This window comes from Poecile atricapillus, chromosome 15 (genome assembly GCF_030490865.1).
Source record: "Poecile atricapillus isolate bPoeAtr1 chromosome 15, bPoeAtr1.hap1, whole genome shotgun sequence".
NCBI lineage: Eukaryota > Metazoa > Chordata > Aves > Passeriformes > Paridae > Poecile > Poecile atricapillus.
The window spans coordinates 9,044,795-9,064,278 of NC_081263.1; the positions used below are offsets into that span (position 1 = coordinate 9,044,795).

Below are 19,484 nucleotides of genomic sequence, written 5' to 3' on the forward strand. Positions count from 1 at the left end.
GCTGCAGAAGGTTGGTTTAGGGATGCACTGAGCATGGGTGTGTTTTGCTCTATCGAGGTCCACTCCCCTTCATCTGTGCCTCAGTATTGTCATCAGGGTTTCCTGTGCTGCTTGCTGCTGTTGGTGTTTTTATCTCTTCCTCTGATTCTGTGGGTATCTTTCACTCAACCACAACGTTTTTGGGCACTCACAGATTCTGGCTGGAGGTGGTGATGGCAGCAGAGGTGGAAAAGGTCCAAGTGTGCAGGGTGGTGCCAGGGTGGGAGGAGAGGCTGGTGCTCTTCACCTGGCACTGAGTGACTCTGGGTCCCATCTGTCATGGGAGAGCTGCAGGAATGCAGAGATGCTGCTTCTGTGCCTGTCTGGTGCTCAGCGAGGGTTGGGAAAGTGCTCCTGGCCCACACCACTCCCTTTGCATGCAACCTGGAACAAAAACTCACCTAGCTCGAGTGGGGACTGGATCCATTCCTTGGCAAACACCCTTTGTGCTCCCCAGTTGAGCTGGGAGGACTTGAGTGTTCTGACAGCAGGGATGGAGCAAATCTTTCACTCTGTCAGCAAAGCCATTCCCAGCACTGAGCCCCAGCGCTCAGGCAGGAGCAGACAGCACCAGGCACATTCCTGTGTGCTCACACACCTTCCCTCCACACTGCTGGGGCTGGGCTGGAGCTCAGGCACAGAGGACAACTGCAAACACCTTGATTGTTTGGTTTCAGCCAGCCAGTGGGGTCTGCAAGGCTGATGGGACACCAGGAGGTGATGCCAGCCAGAGGGACGTTCCTCAGTCCGTGAGGTATCGAGAACATCCAGAATTTCATCTTCTTCTGTAGTGACCTCGAGCTCACTGAGAGCTCCCAGGGTGTGCTTCTCATAGCAGGGTGGCTACAAAGGCGTGTGCTTTAAATGGGTGCTGCCTTTGCACCTTCCCCCTTAAATCCAGGTGCTGTCACCAGCTAGCTCTGCATTTCACCCCCAAATGCAGCTGGCACACAGGGGCAGATGAGCTGAAGTACTCCTGGGTTTTACTCCATGGGGGGCAGTGGAGCAAGAAGCACTCCAAAACAACACAAAACTGGGGTTTTCTTGGGAGGCACTTCTACAGTGCTACACCTGGTAGGACAGTTCAGGCTGCACGGGGTGTGATGGTGTCTCTGGCCAGGCCCTGGTGGAGAGGATAAAGGGTGGGATGCAGGTGGGACGTGGGATGTGCCGGGAAAACCTGGGGGAGCAGGAGGGAGCAGAATCCTCAGCGCTGAGCATGGAAGGGAGGATGCTCGGGCACACGCAGCTGCCGGGGGATGGGGTTACAAGCCGAAGCTAAACAAAGATCCCGGTGAAAAGGAAACGGATCCCTCCTGCCGACTGTAAGGTAGGAGCCGAGCGGGAGCTGCTTGACATCATCGGGCAGAGCATTGGATTACAGCAGGCAGGGACTGACTCGAGGGGAGGAGAACACGCCCCTTGGCCCCACAAGTGCAACTTCATTTAGCAGCTCCCAGCAGAAGGAAACTGCAAGTCTGAAAGTGGCTGCGAGGCTCCCGGCCGGCTTGGCCGCTCGCCACAGCGGGCAGAGGCTGCGGGAGGGTGAGATCCGAGCCAGCCGAGAGCCCTTCCCCGGCGGCGGCACCGCGGCACCCGGGAGCCGAGGAGCGGCTGTGAGTGGGGCTGGGAGGCTGCGAGTGGGGCTGGAAATGGGGCTGGGAGTGGAGATGTAAGGCTGTGAGTGGAGCTGTGAGTGGGGCTGTGAGTGGGGCGGTAAATGGGGCTGTGAGTGGAGATGTAAGGCTGTAAGTGGGGCTGTAAATGGGGCTGTGAGTGGAGATGTAAGGCTGTAAGTGGGGCTGTAAATGGGGCTGTGAGTGGAGATGTAAGGCTGTAAGTGGGGCTGTAAATGGGGCTGTGCTCGCTGCGGTGGGGCCGGGGGGCTGGGGCAGGGGGTGACCGGGTGACAAGGACACCTGCCCGGGAGTGCAGCCAGGAGTTCTCCGCCTGCCCACGGCCGCGCCACGAGGCTGGGGTTTGTTGGGAGATTCGGTGAACTTTTACCCACCCCACTGCCAGCAGCGAGGGGCTGGCTGCCGGCAAACCGTGGGCTAAAGAAGCAGAGCAGATTCCCGGTTTTTCTGCTGTTGGGAGAGAGAAGCCGCTCGCAGGCTGGTGATGGCAGGGAGGTGCCGGCTGTTTCGCTCGGGAAATAACGCGGTTCAGCGCTCGCCGCGAACGGGGAGCAGGGAGAGCAGACAGAGGATGGAAATCACAGAGGACCGTGGATCAGTGACCCCCGCGGGGATTTCTGGCCTCATTTCCAACATGTGTCGGTATATTCTGAGCGGTGTGCCGGAGGGAATCCCTTCCAGCACGGGAATGGGACGGGCTGGGGATCCATCCCTGGGGATGGCAGAGCCGTGGAGCTGCCCGGGGCTCCCCTCGGAGCTGCGGGCACCAGCAGGCTCGGAGACTTGCTGGCATCCGGCTTTCCAAGCAAATGTTTGAAAAGGCAAAGACTCGGGATAAAAAAAGAGCTGCTGTGCGGTGGTATTCTCAGGAGGCTTTGCAGATTCCTCCACCTCGAAGCTGTGTGTCTTTCCTCTCTCTGGATTCCCCTAAGCAGCTGGTAGCGAGCCGTGGTGGGGAGCTTTCACATGCATGTAATGCCTCGGCCCCGAAGGCGTGTTTGGGAAATTTCCCTTTGCTTGGAAGGGGTAAATGCAGATCAGGAGCCAAGTATAGCTGTGAAGCCAGAGGCAATGCCCTGCGTGGCTGTGCTGGGGACTCAAACGAGGAGCAGGACAGGCTGGGCTCAGCGGGGATGCTGCTGCCCTGCCAGGGTGAAGGGGGATTTGTGAGGGGTGGCTGAGGGTCTCCGGTGGTGACAGCCCCTCGAGCTCTGGGCTGTTTGCTCGGTGTGCCTGGCTTGGTTCCTGAGGGGCAGCGCTTGGCTTCAGAGACTCGTGGCTGGAAAGAGCCACCCTGCCAATGTGTGGCCACTCAGCTAAGAAATTGGCACCGTCCAGCTCCAGTTAGGGATGGTGTTCAAGAAAGAAGGATCCATGAAGAGGTCCCCAATGCTGTATTTCTTTATAATACAGATGTAGGTTAAATGGCCATTTATAAACGTGGATATACCAATAGAGCTTAATGTACCTTGGGCCCAGAACGCAGCACTGAGTCCTTCAGACAGAGTTCCACAGGGATGGGAGCACCCCATGCCATCGTTTTGGGGAACACTTTCCCCAGAGTGTAGACTCAGATGCCTCAGAGAACTGGACACCATTAGCTACAGTACAGAGGCAGCTTGGTCACGAAGAGATGAAACCCAGGAATGTTCACAGCTGTGCATCTTCCAACCACCTGGCACTTCTGTAGCCAGTGGCTGATTCTGAGGGGTGTACAGGCTCATGATGAGCCAGCATGAGGAGTTTTGCTTTATCCTCTCATTCCAAAGAAAAATCAATGTACTTTTGATCCCACTCAGAAGAATACCCACAGGCACACAACTTTGCCACCCAAAATAACTATGGAAGATGTTTTCCAAGCTTCTAACATTTCCTGATCTCCCACATTTCAGAGCCAGTTCCTGCAGCACACTGCTGTGCATTAATGCCTCCAGCCTGTCTGGGCACCCAAGCACCAGCATCATTCCTATTTTACATGGGGCTCACACAAAGCAGGTGATTTCTCTGAGCTCACACAGGTCTCAGGTCTCTGGCAGAATGGGGAATGAATCTACAAAGCCATAAGGAAGAGCAGAAGCTTCAACCTGAGTTTTTGTTTGCCTGTGTCACCCTGTTTTTATTGCTTCTATTTTGACATTCCAATTGTTTCTTCAGACCCTTAGGGGTTTCTTTAATGTCACCAAAGCTGTTTATATGGACTGATCTGGAAAAATTTCCATCACAACACTCATTTTAGAGAGGATGAGAGGGGGAAAAAACCCACTGCTTCTGGTTGTCTTTTGCTCATGACTAGAAAAAGACAAGTCATGAGGGAAGCTGCTCCCCAGGCCTGCCAGCAGCAGCCAGGGAGAAGGGAAGGTTCAGGTGTTCCATGGGCCTCATCCCAAGCTCCTCGTGGTGGCAGTCAGGGAGATTGAGATCGCTCCAGACCTTGCCTGGAACCTGCAGCACAAGCAGGAAGAGCAGCAGTTGGACTATGAACTGCCCTGGGCCCCACTTCAAAACTCTCACTCTCCAGCCTCAGGGAATATGTACTTTACACCACTCATTTCTGGTTTCCACAGCGAGTTCCCCAGCACTTCCCTTCCCAGGAGAGCCCAGAGAGGCTGAGTGCTCTTTGCACAGCTCCTCCATGCAGGCACATTGCTGCTCACAGGGCCTGCCTGGGGAACTCCCTGCCTGCTGAAATGCCATTTCTGTTGATATTTGCAGTGATGTAATAAGCCAAACATATCCCCACCAGAGCGTCACCAACTTTACTGGAGTTACTGTTTCCACAAAGTGTAATTAATCTGTGGTGCTCATTGCCATGAGATAGCGGTGGAGCAAAGAGCTCCGAAGGCATTTTAATGGATATCAGGTAGTTATCTTGGTAACAAAACAATCCTGGGTATGATTAAGAGGATATTGCATTGTAAGGATTGTAACACCTCCTAGTTCAGAGTCATTAGTGACTTAGGAAAAGCATTCCATTACAATTAGAGGTTTTCTTGTACCTCTGAAGCCGGGGATGCCAGCTGCTGCTGGAGACAGGGCACTAAATGAGGCAGTCTGGCTGCTCTGGGAGGACCAGGCTGCTGCCCTGATCAGCCACACATGCAGCCTGTTGTTTACCCAGCAGCCAAGAGACACAAGAACAACCTTCTCTCTGCTGCCATCATCTTGCTTGAAACCAGGGAGGATTTCCTCTCTGGATCAAAGCAGCACCACAACAGCTGTTGTGTAGAATAGCCTTGAATTCTGCCAAAAAAACATTCTGGGGTGTTGGTTTTTTTTGGAGCATACATTCATTTTGAAGCAATGCTGAGTGAACTAAGGTTGTTTCATGTGTTTGCTCCTTTTTGGGTAACAGCTGATCAGCATGGAGGGAATCTGAACCTCAAACATGTGCACTCCTGCACACTGAATAGGACAAGAGAAAATGGTCTTAAGTTGCACCAGGGAGGGTTTTAGGTTGAATATTAGGAAAAATTTCTTCACCAAAAGGGTTGTCAAACACTGAAATAGGCTGCCCAGGGAAGCAATGGAGTCACTGTCCCTGGAGATACTAAAAAAAATGTGTGGATGTGGCACTTGGGGACATGGCTTAGTGGTGGCCTTGACAACCTTAAAGATCTTTTTCAGTCTAAATGATTCTAAAATTCTATGCTAATGCCCTTGTAATTCATTCCTGATGGGGTATGGATGCTCATCTAACCAATGAACATTTCCACTAGGGTCCCAGAATAATCCATGGTACCCTGATGTGTTCCAGGGCTAAACCACAGAACAAAGTGTTCTTTAACAGGTCACTGTAGCCCTTCCTTGGTGCCACCATTAAAGTTCCAAAGTTCTAAAGTTCCAAACAGCCTGGCCTTTGTGCTGGGGGCCCTCTGGAGCTCTGCCCATCACCCTGGGAGCAGCAGGACCAGGTGAGCCAGGAGAGAATGAGCCTTTGTGGCTAGAGCAAGAGGGTCAGCTTCAAATCTGCAGACTCCAGATGCCCAAGCAAGGGCTGTGGGGAGAAACATCTAGGTAGAGTTGTTTCCAGCCTGCAGGGTTGGAAAGCCAATACCAGCTGCTAAGGAGATTTTGTCTCCAAAATCAGCTGGTTTTTGAGAGAGAAAGTTGGGGTTTCCCACCATGTCCCATCACGAGCAGGGCTGATCAGTAATAACTTCTGCTTCAGAGCATCATTGCTCCAGTTTACTTTAAGCCTCTCTTGGCAGAGGCCCACGTGTTTTGAGATATTTTGCAACACTGCTCAAGTGCTGGAGGTTTAACTGTTTGGGCAGTGTAACACACAAGCCAAGGCAGGAAGGCAAAGGAGGAAAATAAAGACTTGTGGATTTCCAAAGCTGTGTTTCTTCCTTCCTGCTTTTGTTTGCTTGTGTGGTGCCCGAAAAGGGCAATGGATATTCCCAGAGTTGTGGGAATACTATTTCTTTTCCGGTTCAGTGTTTCCAGTAAGCACTTTGCTATAAATGGGGTTAAAACTAACAAAAGTTTATTGTTAAATCCCTGTGTCTTTGTTTAGCTCCTGTCATGATCATAATTAGCATTTTCCACTTCTGCAAGCCTGTCATCTGCAGAGCTGAAAGTGCTTTAAAATATTTGAAGCATCTAACAGGGGGAGGGAGTATTAATAGCTCCATTTAACAGATGGGCAAACTGACACATAAAAGCAGCAAGTGCCCTGTCCTTGAAGCAGGGCCAGAGCCAGCAAGTAGTCGGCTCCAACTACAAAGTTTTGAAAGTGGGTCAAAAAAATAAAGAGGAAGGCTGTAGATCTGTCCCAGTTTGGAAAATGATGGGAAATAGTTCTAGTAGCAGTGGTACTCAGCCCAGATGGACCAGACAGATGAACTGTTGGATGAGCTACTGCTTATATGGTTAAGTGGCTCATCTCTTGATTTCTGTTCTGCTAACATTTGTCCCTGGGACAAAGGGAAAAACACAGTCCATGATGTTCCAAAATAGTCAGAAAGCTGAAACAGCTGCTAAAATAAGCAAGTGTCCTGTTGGCTGGGCTCTGCAGGTCAGGGATTGCAAAGCACCCACAGATGTTGAGGCCACAGAGGAAATGTCTTTGGGCAGGGCTTGGGGACAGCAGGAGGAGGCTCAGCTGTGCACAAACAGCAGAGACCCAAGGAGCTGGACACAGACCCAGCAAAGCAGCCAGAACCAGATTAAACTTCCCCTTCCACCTCAGAGAAGCTGATATGGGAGTTTCACTTCTTTAAAGGGCACCAGAGCTGCAAACACCAATATTCATTTATAGTCTGGAGGCAGCTGCTGGTCCCTGCAGTGCAGGTCAGGACATGAGTTGTCTCAGTTCTCCCAGCACCTGTGGGAGGGCAAAGAAAGAAGAAAAACCAAAGAGGACTTCTCTGTGCAGCCCAGCTGGACTTTCCATGTGCTCTAACACAACAGTCCAAGTCTATTATCCATGCACAAACCCTCCTGAGGAGGTGCCATATGAACACAACATCCCACAGCCCCTGGGCTGGTGTCTCCACCAAGCCAGGCTCCATGTGAGTCTGCTGGGCAGCCCCTGCCACCCCTCTGCTATCCTGCTCACAGAGAGTGGGAAGAGCAGCTGAGCTTTATGCTTCCCAAAACAAGCACAGATAATGTTTTCTTACTTTTTTTTCCTTCTTCTTTCCCAGAAGCTGTTGTCCTGCTGTGCATGAAGCGTGTTTGAAGTCATGTCCAGAAGGAAAGTGCTCTAAATCAGGTAGGGACTCGCTATGGCTGATAAAGCTTTTATTCACAGGGAAATATTGCAAACAGAAATGGGTTTTTTCCTTCCTGTAGCATCGAGTCATTTGACCTCCCTCTGTATTCTGAACTACTAGATGCTAGAAGGCTGCTAAGAGGAGAAATAATACCAACAATTCCACCATAATGACTTTCCTGCTGTATTATCCACACCCACAGCCATGTCCTTGTAGCAAGCCACATTGCAGCTGTGGCTCCAAGCAGCCCCAGTGCCAGTTGTGCCCCATGGCCTCTCCCTGGCCATGTGCTGTGCAAATCCTGCTGAAGGCTGCCCACATGCAGGAATGCTGTTTGCCTCTACAGAACAATGTAAGAGTTCATCTCTTGCATCCAGCATTTTCCCTACGTGTGCTGGAGACACCCCGTGTCCTTCTATGCCCAGGCTGTAGACCATGAAATACTTGGCAATTGATTTTATTAGAAGCTTTCCCTTTCCTGAGACTACAGCTGGCAACAATCACTGAGCATTCCCAGTGCTACAGGCACATCTCAAGCACCACTTCAGCCCAGGTTTAGATGTCACATCCCTGGGGACTTAGGCAGAAAGATTTACCCTTCCTGCAGGAAGGATCAGGAGCTGCTGTCACCTGACACAGATATGAGGAAATGTTGCATCTGTCACAGAAACCTTCAGCAAAGGAGGTGTGCAGTGCTTTCCCTGCCCAGACAGGGTCCATCCAAAGGGGATCCTGATTCCTTTGGCAGCAGCAGCCAGGGTGGGGTCCCAGCAGTGCCTGTCTGTGCAGTGGAGCAGACACATGGGGCAGCCAGCTCCAGGGAGCAGAGCTAAGCCTGGGTTTGCTAATCAGCTTCATTCTGTACAGACACTCTTATGAGGTGCCCTGGTTATTTTTAGGCACCACTGGGAGCTGCCTGAGCTCCTGCACCCCAGCCTTTCTCTCAGCCCCTTACACTGCTCTGAGTCAGGAGGACTCTTTGGATGCTGGATGCAAATTCCTGTGGGATTCTGCAAGTCTCACTGAGGCAGAGCCAAGGCAGGTGGCTCTCAGCTTCAGGCACCCTGTGCTAAGCAGAGCTTCCCCAAGCAAAGCCTCCTCAAGCAGCAGCAGCCAAACCTGCCCAGTTACAGCCCTCACAACTGCTCTTCCAAGCTCAGCTCCCCTCCCCAGTCATGCTTCCCCACAGCAGCAGAGCTCAGCTCCTCAGATGACAAAGAAGAGCTGGACTAAATAGCTCTATTTCATTTTAGGCATAAAAATGAGGCCTCATCCTTGCTTACTTCTGTCCTTGTAGAAAGGTCTCCCTCAACCCAGAAACCACTGAAGGCTGCTGTGGCTTTGCCTTCCTCTTATGTGTGACAAGGGCAGCTGTGCTAGAAAACAGCCCCAGATGCATCTCCTCAGTGCTTCTTTGACTTGTCCTTGCCCAGGGAAGCCTGCAAGGTACTGGGGAGCTTGTGCTGGGGTGGAGCATCCCTGGGCCAGGAATTCAAGTGGGGTTTTAGAAGGTGATGTTCACTCAGAGGTCAGTGCCTCAGTGTGATCAGCTCTTCTGAGCTGTGGGGCCACGGGGGATTCTCCAGCCTTTGAGGTGGAATCCAATTGGACTTTTCTTCAAGAACAATCTGGAGGAAGGCAGGAACCCAGGCCAGAAGGGGATCCCCATTGCACAGGGATTTACCCCATGGCCCGGGTGTGATAGGGTGACCACATATCACAAGCGGGGGGAATCCACGGGATGTGCCTGCCACAGCAGCTCTGGGACTTCTGTAGCTGAAGGGTCACTGCTCTGTGCTTTGTCTGCTTTGTAACTTCAGGCACTAGCAGATCTTCCACACAGTTGTTTGTGTAAAAATATGTTGACATATAAAGGCAACTAAGTAAAAAGGTGTGAGAAAATAAAAGTAATGGAGAAGAGACTCATAGAGACTCCTAAAGGCTTTGAAAGGGTCCCTGCAGGGAACAGGGGGTCCTGTGGGTGCCCATGGCTGCTCTGGGTGAACAGGAGGGATTTGGCTCTCTTCCCTCTGCCACAGAGCTGTGTCCATCCAGTGAGAACCTGCCTTGAGGGGGTGAGAAATGGGCAGGGAGAAAGGTGCCAGCCTGCCACGTCCTGAGGGCCTGCTGGGGCTGAGCCTTGTCCCTGCTGTCAGCCATCCCTCACAGGGATGTGTGTCTGTCAGAGCTGGGGACAAAGCAGTGTGCCCTGGTTCATTAGCACCTTGGAGCTGAGAGATGGGAAAAACAAGCTCGACCTGGGAACAAAACAAAAATACAACTGCTGTCACGGCAACTGTCTCCAGATGCACAAAGAGACCAATTATTTCCATTAATCAACTTAGCTAGAAGCTGCAGAAGAGGCTTAAGCTAGGTAGTGAGGGGAGGGAGGAGCAGAGGGGCTCCATCTTCCTGTGATTCTTCCTGTGGTGGAGGATATTTGGAGCAGATTCTCAGCACCTGTGCCTTGTGGGGACTGACAGAGGGGTGCTGCCTGCCCCAGGCATGGGGATGGAGGCTGGCAGCACTGCATGGCCAGAGCTGGGCACTGGGCTGCCTTCCTGGTGGATGGATGGATGGATGGATGGATGGATGGATGGATGGATGGATGGATGGATGGATGGATGGATGGATGGATGGATGGACAGACAGACAAGCAGCTCTCTCCCACCATCATCCTGATGCTAGCAGGAGGCCACTGGGGCTGAGCAATGCCCTCCTGCCTCCCTCAAGCTCCCCCTCTCCCCTGGGAATCAGAGCAGAGCACACAAGGACTCGCCCTACCCCGATGCTGAGGGTCAGCTGCGATTTTGAAATCCAGCTGCAGCATTTCTTACATCAGTGGGGAGCCAGGCAGTGGCTGTGAGGATGTGGGACAGCAGGAGGTGCCTTGGGACACTGGGGGGCTGTGGGGATGTGCTGAAGGCCGTAAGGGAGGGGAAGGAGACTGGGGAGCTTGGCAGAGCTAAATACAAAGTTTGTGAAGTCACACAAGAGTCAGTCTAAGCCTAATCTTAAACATGGGGCTTAGCAATTGGTTATCAGTTCTACAGGCATTAAATGATCTTTATACTGTAAAACCAGGCCAAATGAAAAGAAGGGATCTATTTGTGGACACTGAACCTCAGCTGTAGCTGCTCTCCTCCTAAAGGAATTAAAATTTTCCAGCAAGTCATAGAGAATGCTGGAAGCTCTGTTTCTGCAGAACCTTTGCAGTGTCTGGAGTAGCTGTGATGTCTCTCCTGGCTGAATTTATCATATTTAGTTAAGAGCCTGAGGGTGCAGAGTTTATTACAAGGAATCCCACAACAAAAACCTTCCATAAATACAGATGTGCCAGACACAACTTGATGTCTCTTCCTCACTGAAGCCTGGTGAGGGCTGAAGGCTTTTCTGTGCTGTTCTCTCCTGGACAGAAGCTGCTCATGAGATGCACACGTGTGCCCTGGCAGGAATTCAGGCTGCTGCCCTGCTCCTGCCTATTTTCTCACCAAACCAGGACACTCAGAGCTCAGCAGTTTGGAGCACAGCAGTTCAGGCCAGTAAGAGCCATCACCCCCACTTTGTGGAGAACACAGAACCAGCAGGAAAGCAGGGGAGCTCTGTGCCTGGTGCAGACCCTGCCACCAGCCTTACACAGCTCTCAACAGGAGCATCTTCATCCTCAGCTGCATCTTCAGCTCAGTTTCTGGCCATGGATCTGAGCTTTAGTGCATGGGGGCCCTGAGACATAGCAAGGCCTTTATGGCACAATCACAAAATACCCCAATAACACCATTACAGAGCCCTTCTTTGATAAACAACCCCTCACGCATGTTCCCAGACAAGACCCAGTGGAAAATTTGCTGAAATTCCAGCTGGACATTGTCAGATAGTTGGTGGAAACCCCCTGACCTCAAGTGCTGGCTTCAGCCCTGCGGGATATTTTTTTCTCCTCTCTGGATGTGACTCTCCCAGCAGGAAACCTCACAGCGAACCCACAGGGAGCACAGAAATCCCGGTGCTTCCATCTTTATGCTCTACCAGGCCCCCCTCTTCAGTAAACCATCCTACACTGTAAATATTTTAAAAGCCCAGCAGGGCTGTTGAGTATGTTTTGCTGTTGTTATGGATCCAGCCCCAGCAGGAGAGGTCTAATAATAGTCCCTGTACCCTGGAATGAAAGGGCAAGGGGCACTGCACAATACGGAGAGCTCCGAGGCGACTGCACCGCTTCGTGCCTTGGTGGTGGGATGTGATGCTTGAGCGGAAAAAGGGGTCAGATCCCCGTTCCCCAGCAGAACTTCGGAATTTCACCCCAGAAACATGGCAAGGTTTTGTTCAGCTTCGGGGCTTTACAACTCCAGAAGTTTGGGGAGTGCTAAATCCACCGGTTAAACCCACCAAGCCGGAGGGAGAGCGTGTCCTGGGCTGGGATGTGGGATGAGGGAACCATCTCCAACCAAAACCTGCAGCTCTTGGTCCCAACTGGCAATGGACAGCCTGAGGCCAAAGTTGGGCTGCAGCACCTCAGGACAGGACTCTGCCAGGGCTCCTGAAGCTGGGAATTCCTGCAGCAGGCACAGGGAAGGCTGAGGTACAGGGCTCCCTGCCTCAGGTGTCAACACGGAGGGCAGGGCTGTGCTGGCTGCCTGAAGGGACAAGGATGTCCTAGCAGGGGTCTGATCCACCTCCTGCCTCAGGGATCTGTGCAGAGAACAAGGGGAGGAGGAGGAGAACGCTGGGAAAGGTGAGAGGTTAAGGGGCAGAGCAGGAGGCACAAAGCGGGCAGGGGGGGAGATGGCTGAGTTCAGCCCAGCCTGCTGATAGCCAGCACCAGCACCCAAAAATAGCCCTTCCTAGCCATAAAAAGTTTACCCTAGACAAGGGACAGATGCAGTATCATGTGGAGGGTTTCCTTGAAACTGGAGTCAGGGCTGGGTGTGACGGTAGCATCCACTGATCCCAGGGATCAGCCCTGGGCACTGGCTGGGGTGGCAGAGCCTGGGCAGAGCCCTGTGCTGAGGGTGACCTGCCAGGTGTGCCCAGGTCACTTCTCTGCACTCCTACGTTGTTTGCTGTAGTCCCTGGTGTGTGTACTGAGAAGCAGACAAGGGGGACACAAATTAAATGCAAGCTTGTCAGTGGATGGGTCATGGAGCTGAGCCACAAAAAATGCCTCAGTTCATTCTACCAAAAGGGAGAGGAAATATAAAACCTTTTAATTTCTTAGCACCCACCTTCTAAGTGGGCAAAACTCAGCCCCAGAATGAGTAGGGCTGGTTTAGCTGCAGCCCCCAGAGTGGAGCCAGCTGCTCTGTCAGCTGCTGGGTGATTTCCCTAGAAAATGCCAGCAAGCCCAGTCACAATCCAACAGCAAAACCACTCAGGAAACCAAGTCCCCACCAGCAAAGCCAAGACTATTACAGCTCAGATTCTTTAGTACTCACGAGACACTACAGAAAAATAAGTCCAAAGCAAACAGAAGGCTTGGCAGATCCAGGGACAGGAGCTGAGGCAGCTCTGGGGACATACCTGGTGTCAGTGCCAGCTTGTGAGGGGCTTCTTCACTTGTGGCCAGCTGCCCTGGGACAGGCAGCACCACGTCTCCATGGCAGAGGGGACAGCCTCCCTCCAAGCAGCAAATTTTTTGAGGAATGTGCAACAAGCAGCAGATCCCAGCTTCCCAGCCCCATCCCTGCGGGCTGGCACGCTGTGCTGAGGATACAGGGACTGTCTCTGTTACCATCAGCAGCAGAGAGGAAAGGGAGGGCAGGAAAGGACCCTCTGGGGGCCAGCTGAGTCACCTCTGTGAAGCACCCTGGAAACCTTTGTGCACTGCGTGTGTGTGTGCCATGGGATTATTCCTGCAACAGCAGGCCCATCACCCTGCCCACGGGAGAATGAAAAACCAAAGGTGGAGAGCCAGCAGGTGATGCACCTCCCTTTGCACCCCTGCCACCCCTAAGAGACTGTCCACAGTGACACTGAACTAGGTAGGCAAGAGGGAAGGTGGTTCCTTTGCAGTCCCTGGAAGATGTTAAAAGCAGTTACCGAGTGAAAACCCACAGAACTGTGGGTTCTGTGCCTGGAAATATGGAATGCTGTTTGAAAAATCAGGTTTTCCTATCACAATCGAGGCAACTGCTCCCACCACCCTCTCAGCCCAACAACTTCCCGGAGGTGGAGGCTGGAATCTCTCTGTCAACGGGGAGGGATCTGCCTGCAAGGTTTTTGAGAGCCACCCACCTTGAAAATCCCAGAGGAATTGCTCAAATATGAAAGCTTCGCTGTTAAATCTGCCTGTCTCCAGCTCTTTGCATGGAAAGCCGAAGGCAGGAACCCTCCCAGCCACGGAAATAAATAAATCACATGCGCCATCTCCCGGCCACCAAGTCGGGACCCAGACCTACACACTTGCTGCACTCTTCTTTTTAATCAGGATCCCATCCTGTTCCCGTGTGAGAGGAAAAAATTACTTGGCACAGCACTTCCACTGCTACATCAAGGGACACCGGGAAAATGCTGCATCCCAGAGGCTGGCTCCTGCTCCCCAGTTTGGGGAAACCTGGTGCTCCTGCCCCTGGTACGAGGGCAGCAGGACTCCGGAGCATATCAGCTCTGGAATGGCCTCAGTGATTGGAGATGGACCTGGGCTTGTCGGGCTCACTTCTAGGGAAGCCTCCCGAGTCCATATGACACCTCTGGCAGCTGTAGAAGGTCAGCAGTGTCTGGGCTCCAGTGACCTGTGAGAACTTGTCTGGGAATGATCGATGCTTGTCCTGTCCTGGAGAAAAGGCACTTTGCTCGCTGAGCTCATCCAGCTGCTGCATCCAGAGTAGGTGCCTTATCCCAGGAAGGGCATACCAGGGATGGAAGGAGGGAAGATGAGGAAAAACATCTGGGGCATTTCTTCCTGGGGCAAAGGATGCAGTTTTTCCCAGGGCTCATTTAACAGGAGCTAGATGGGTGCCAAGTCTGGAGAGGAGGCAGGCGTTCACAAGAATTGTTGGCTTTGGGGAAACAGGATCTCCTGCAAGATCTGGGTGGGCCAAGCCCCACATCCCAGCAGTGAGACAGTGCCAGCACTCCCTGAGCTGGCATCCACACTGGGAGAGGAGTCCCTGGGGCTACCAAAACATGCTGGGTTTCCATGGGGTTTTGGTTACTGCACCCAACTCAGCTCAGGAACAGAGAGAATCTAACCTCTTCTATCCCAGTTACTGCATCTTCATCTGCATATCCTTTCCACTGCCGTAACACCAGGGATTAGAGTGAGGAGTGTGATTCCTGTTCAGGCTGGTGCCTGAATCAACCAACAGATTTCCCTGGCAAAGAAATCAATATCAAGCAGGATTTGTAAAGGAAGCTGAGCAAACTCCTCTGTGGGTCATTAACTCCAAGGCACAAAAGCGAGTGAATGTGCATTAAATGTGCATGGATTTGTTTTCACTGCACACGAGCGTTTCTAATCGGGACCTGCTCCAAGCACTGCCAGCAATCAGCAGGGCTAAAGGCACATTTTACAGTGATCAGAATCGCAGATAAGGCAGCAATTAATCTCTTGATTCCACACAGAAAAACAAACTAAGTGCCAAACAGAGTGTACAGTGGCAGGAACTGAGAGCTCCAGGTTTCCCGTGCAGGGGCAGTGTGTGCTTGCCAGCTCTGTGCCCAGGATCCAGGATGCCCAGAACACCACACTCTGTGTGCTGTGCAAGCGCTGGCAAGGGAAACCAGCAGCCGAAATTAAAACCCAGCAATTTAAGGATTCATCAGCTGAACTCAGAGCTGGCTCGCAGCAGAGCTCACATGTGACAAGTGGCCGCTGCGGGCCTTTCTTCGTGCTGTGCACTTGGCACTGGCACAAGTCTGGAGTGGAGGGATCCAAATGTCTCACAGAAGGGCTGATTTTCACATGGTAAAAGCGTTTATCTCACAGCAGTCCAGCCCAACGCTTCTTCAGTGACACCCAACAGCCAGAGGAGGCCAGTACTGCTCCAAGCCCTGTACCTATAAAATACTCCCTGTTCCCCAACTTTCCAATGGGTATCCATCATTTCCCATTACAAATTCAGGTTGGATCACCACCCCATCCCCCAAGCAGTGAGCCAAATTTGGCCTGTGTTCAAAGCTCCCGAGGCATTTTGAGGAGGAAGCAGGGCTTTCTCTGTAATGCCTTTTCTGTAGGGAAAAGCTGCTGCAAGCAAGCTTGTGCACCTAAAGAAGGCTGGAAACTCAAAGGAGAGACAAATACCGTGTCTGCCTTTGCAGTGGGAAGGCAGGACAGGTCAGGCATCTGGGATGGATCCTTCCTGCCTTCCTGTCCTCACCTGGCACCGTGGGTCACCCAGCGTGGTGGGTCTCCCCACACGTTGCCCCACATGAGGGAGGTGATACCTGACATTCCAGTACCTGCTGTCAGAGGAGCTGGAGCAGAGTCACAGGGGCTGTTTTCTGTAATGTTACCCCACAGAGTAACCTGACCTGGAGGGAGCTGTGACTCGAGCCACACCGAGCATCCTGGGACTCACAGCTGTGTTTTCTCCGCAGCATTTTGCAAGTGAATAGAGATGCAATGGAGGTAGAGTCCAGCACCTACACCGACTTCATTTCCTGTGACCGGGCTGGCCGGAGGAACGCTGTCCATGACATCCAGCGAGAGGCAACCACCATCAGCATGCGCAAGCTGACCGAGGACATGGGTGACCTCGCTGTTGAGGGAGCAGGTGAGCTGCCCTGCACACAGCCAGCCCAGCAGCTCCTGGCACAGCCCGGGAGGGCAGGCACAAAAGGGCAGCACAAATGAGCAGTGCTGTCTCCAGGAGCATCACACTGATGCTCAGGAGGGACATCCCATTCATTCCTCACTGCTTCACTCAGTGTCCTCATGCTCATGGATGCTCAGGTAGTGGGAGACTCTCCAGGTCAAGGGGTGCTTGCAGAGAGGAGAATGATCCCTGGTTCCTGGCACAGGAGCACTGCACACTCCAGCCCAGGCCCTTTGCTCACTGGTGCTTAAACAATACTGCTTCACTGACCAAGACCCTTCCCAGAGCAAGTTACACATCAGTTATACCTTAGGCTTTATGAAAATCATGTATTGGGCAGGCTGTGGTTTGTTTTTTCTTTGTTGGTTGGTTGTAAAAAAATCAACCTTTGAGCAGTTCAGCAGTATTTCAAATAACAACGGAAATAATTTTCACATCAGCAGCCATCTCCAAATCCTCCCTTTCAGCCCAAATGTGGCAGCAGTGTCACCCTGCTCAGTGTCAGCTGGCCAGCTGGCTGCGAGGAGCCTGAATCCTCTGTCCAAACCTGCCACTCTCATTTCACTAACGAGCAACACAACACAATCTTTGCAGAAGGGAAACTCAGTTTTTCCCCTTGCTTTCTTAATCCTCTAGCCTACAACCTGTAACTATAAAAACACTTTAAAATACATTCATTACCCCTGAACTTCTTTCAGCATGACCAGACCAGCATGTGTCTGTCCACCCATCCATAGTAAGCACAAATTGGAGCTGCTCTACCAGAGTGCTGCTCAGGCAGCTGCCAGGCTGTCAGGAAGGCAGTTCTGGAGCACTTGAAAGTTGGGTGGATGCACATCCTTACCTTGAGGCTCCCTCCCAGCATTGCCAGGTGTGTTCAGAAGTGTTTGTACCCCAGGAATGTGAAGGTAGAACCCAATACTCTTAATCACAGAATCATAGAAAATGGTTTGGTTTGGAAGGGACCTTAAAAACCACCTGCCATGGGCAGGGACACCTTCCACTAGACCTCCCAGTCCAATCCAGCATGGCCTTGAACACTGCCATGGATGAGGCCAAGTGTCTGGTCCCAGGAGGGGAGTGATAGGTCTTCAGGTGAACATCTTTCATCTTTCTGGATGAAATCAGCTGTAGCAATCACTGATGGCTTGTGTCCTCACCAGGGTGTAACTGTTTTCTTCCCAATCCTCCCTTCTGCAGAAAGCCAAAGAGATGCCAGTTCTTCTGACAACGACCCTGGAGCAAGACCAAAGGGGCAAGAAAGCAGCCCGTCCCCATGAGAGCAAAACAGGGGTGGGATGGGCAGGAGGAGGGCCTTGCTGTGAACATTAAACAACAATTGGTTGAATCTGTGGACAAAAGCCAACCTGGAACAGCAAGTCGTCTGTCAAATGCCTCTGCTGGAACCGTGCTTGTGTAGAGAGACACAAGACACTTGCAAGGACTGGCACCTCCAAAAGACTTCTGCCCCCATCCCTAATGGTTTAGAGCAACACTGCCGTGGCTGTAGTGATATGAGCCATTCTCGAGATGCCTTAGCTGCAATTTTCTCTTAGGGGAAAAACAGTTTCAGTAATAATAGACACACCACATTTTCCTGTCCAAGGTACCTTCCTCCTTTGTAGATTTAGACTATTATTTATTCTGTTTCCATAGGTTAGAAATTTAGATTATTGTTTTTTCTAAGCCTCACCCTCATCTGCATCTTAGACCTGGCCTCTGGATTGTCCACATGGCCCCTCGTCAGGGTGGGCAGCAGGGAAAGGACCCGACCTGTCCTGCTGCCCTCATGTCAACACCACTCACCTGTGCTGCTGCTGCTGCTTAGCATCAGGAAAGGACCAAAGCACAGCTCTGTGGGGATGAGCCCCACCTGGAGACCCAGCAGCACCAGCCACAGGCATCTCTTTCTCTGGGCTTTAACACTTCAAGATGTTCTTAAGGGGAGGGGAGGAACATTTTGCTGGTTTGACTGTTGACATTCAGGCTTAACTTTGCAAGCTGTTAGCTGAGATGATCTCTGGTAGGATCTCACACCCTTCTCTTTAAGAGACATGTTTTGTGTTAAAGATGGTTTGATAAAACTACAGAAGCTGTTGGAATAAATGACATAGCCTTCAAGTCCTGAAGGTGTTTTTTTCTGCCTGGATGTTTCTTCCTTTGTTTCATCTTTGGCTGTGGGGCGATTTCATAGGGACACACGGAGATGTGCAAGAAGATTTCCCTGAGTCTGGGTCTGTGAAACCCGTGGGTTTGCAGCTCACAGATGGAGGCAGATGTAGATAGGCCCAGATGATAAAAGTCTGTTCCCACTTTCCCAGGTTTACTGCCCAGGCACCAGCAGGATTGGTGCCAGTGGGAAGAGGTGTTTTCCCTCTGCAGCACAGAACTGCAGGAGCATTGCTGGTGTTTCACTGATCCCAGTGGAGCAGCCTGACTGGGACTGAGCACCAGCTCAAGGACAGGGCAGAGCTGACCTGAGAAACTCTCCACTGGTGACACAAGGACAAGCATCTCCCTGACAGCCTAAGGATGAACTGAATGAACTGAGATTTATCAGCCAAAACAAGGCCATAAATCAGCCGAGAAGTGGCTGCCAGATGGAGGGAGAATTGTTTGTGAGAAGTGATGTCCATGGGGTGAGCACAGAGGTTTCCACAGCTCCAGCCCCCACAGGAAATGAGGATTTGGCAGGCAGGCAGTGGCAGTGGCTGCTGCTTTGGCAAAAGGCTCCTGGAGTGGCTGGGTATCATTGCAGAGCCCTGCCTGGACAGCAGCCAAGAGCCTGCTCCCACTTCCCATGCCCGGGGGCAAACCAGCAGGTAGCTCCTGGACCTGGCTGACTGCACAGTTGTGTCTTTAAGCCCCGTTTCCAGCTCTCCTCACCAAAGAACAACAATTTTGGCTCATGCTGACACACACACAGAGCTGAAAGGCAGTGCATAAAGACTGAGCACCACACAAGAACTCCAAGAGTCAAATGTGGGCTAATCTTAGCTCTCCCTGGTCAGAAAATATCTGTTTCAGAATTATATTTAGGCAGAGGAGTAGGGACCTGTTGGCCAGCTTCTCTCAGGGGATGGGTGAGAGGCATCAGGTTCCCCCTGCAAGTGGCAGCCAGCTCAGCCACTGTCACTGAAAGACCAAGGGCATTGCCTTAATCCAGCCACATCCTGATCTGCAAAGCTGCTGGGCACAGGGATGCTCCAAGCCCTTCTTTTCAGCTGAACATGGCCATCCCAGACTTGTCAAAGTCTAACCAAGCACTAAATGACCCAAAAACCTTTGAGCAAACACTCCCCTGCCCACACTGATGGTGTAGCCCAGCAGCCCAGACTGCC

The 19,484-nt window shown here is 52.0% G+C and overlaps 1 protein-coding gene across 2 annotated transcripts; it reads left to right on the forward strand.

The window, feature by feature from the left end:
* The first annotated feature begins 1,464 nt into the window (after positions 1-1,464).
* On the forward strand, positions 1,465-18,292 carry PKIG (cAMP-dependent protein kinase inhibitor gamma). Of its 2 annotated transcripts, none has more exons than XM_058850729.1 (4): positions 1,465-1,655; positions 7,328-7,392; positions 15,926-16,101; positions 17,344-18,292. In XM_058850729.1, the coding sequence occupies exons 3-4, from the start codon at positions 15,951-15,953 to the stop codon at positions 17,421-17,423; spliced, it is 231 nt and encodes a 76-aa protein (XP_058706712.1). In that variant the 5' UTR covers positions 1,465-1,655; positions 7,328-7,392; positions 15,926-15,950; the 3' UTR covers positions 17,424-18,292. The 2 variants fall into 2 exon arrangements, with proteins under 2 accessions (XP_058706712.1, XP_058706711.1); XM_058850728.1 differs by having other exon boundaries at positions 1,468-1,655; positions 7,325-7,392.
* Positions 18,293-19,484: the final 1,192 nt, after the last annotated feature.

Bases quoted from the DNA above. Each gene is read 5' to 3' on its own strand.
- PKIG (XM_058850729.1), top strand. From the start codon at position 15,951: ATGGAGGTAGAGTCCAGCACCTACACCGACTTCATTTCCTGTGACCGG. The intron at 16,102-17,343 runs GTGAGCTGCCCT...TCCCTTCTGCAG, and splicing joins CCTCGCTGTTGAGGGAGCAG to AAAGCCAAAGAGATGCCAGT.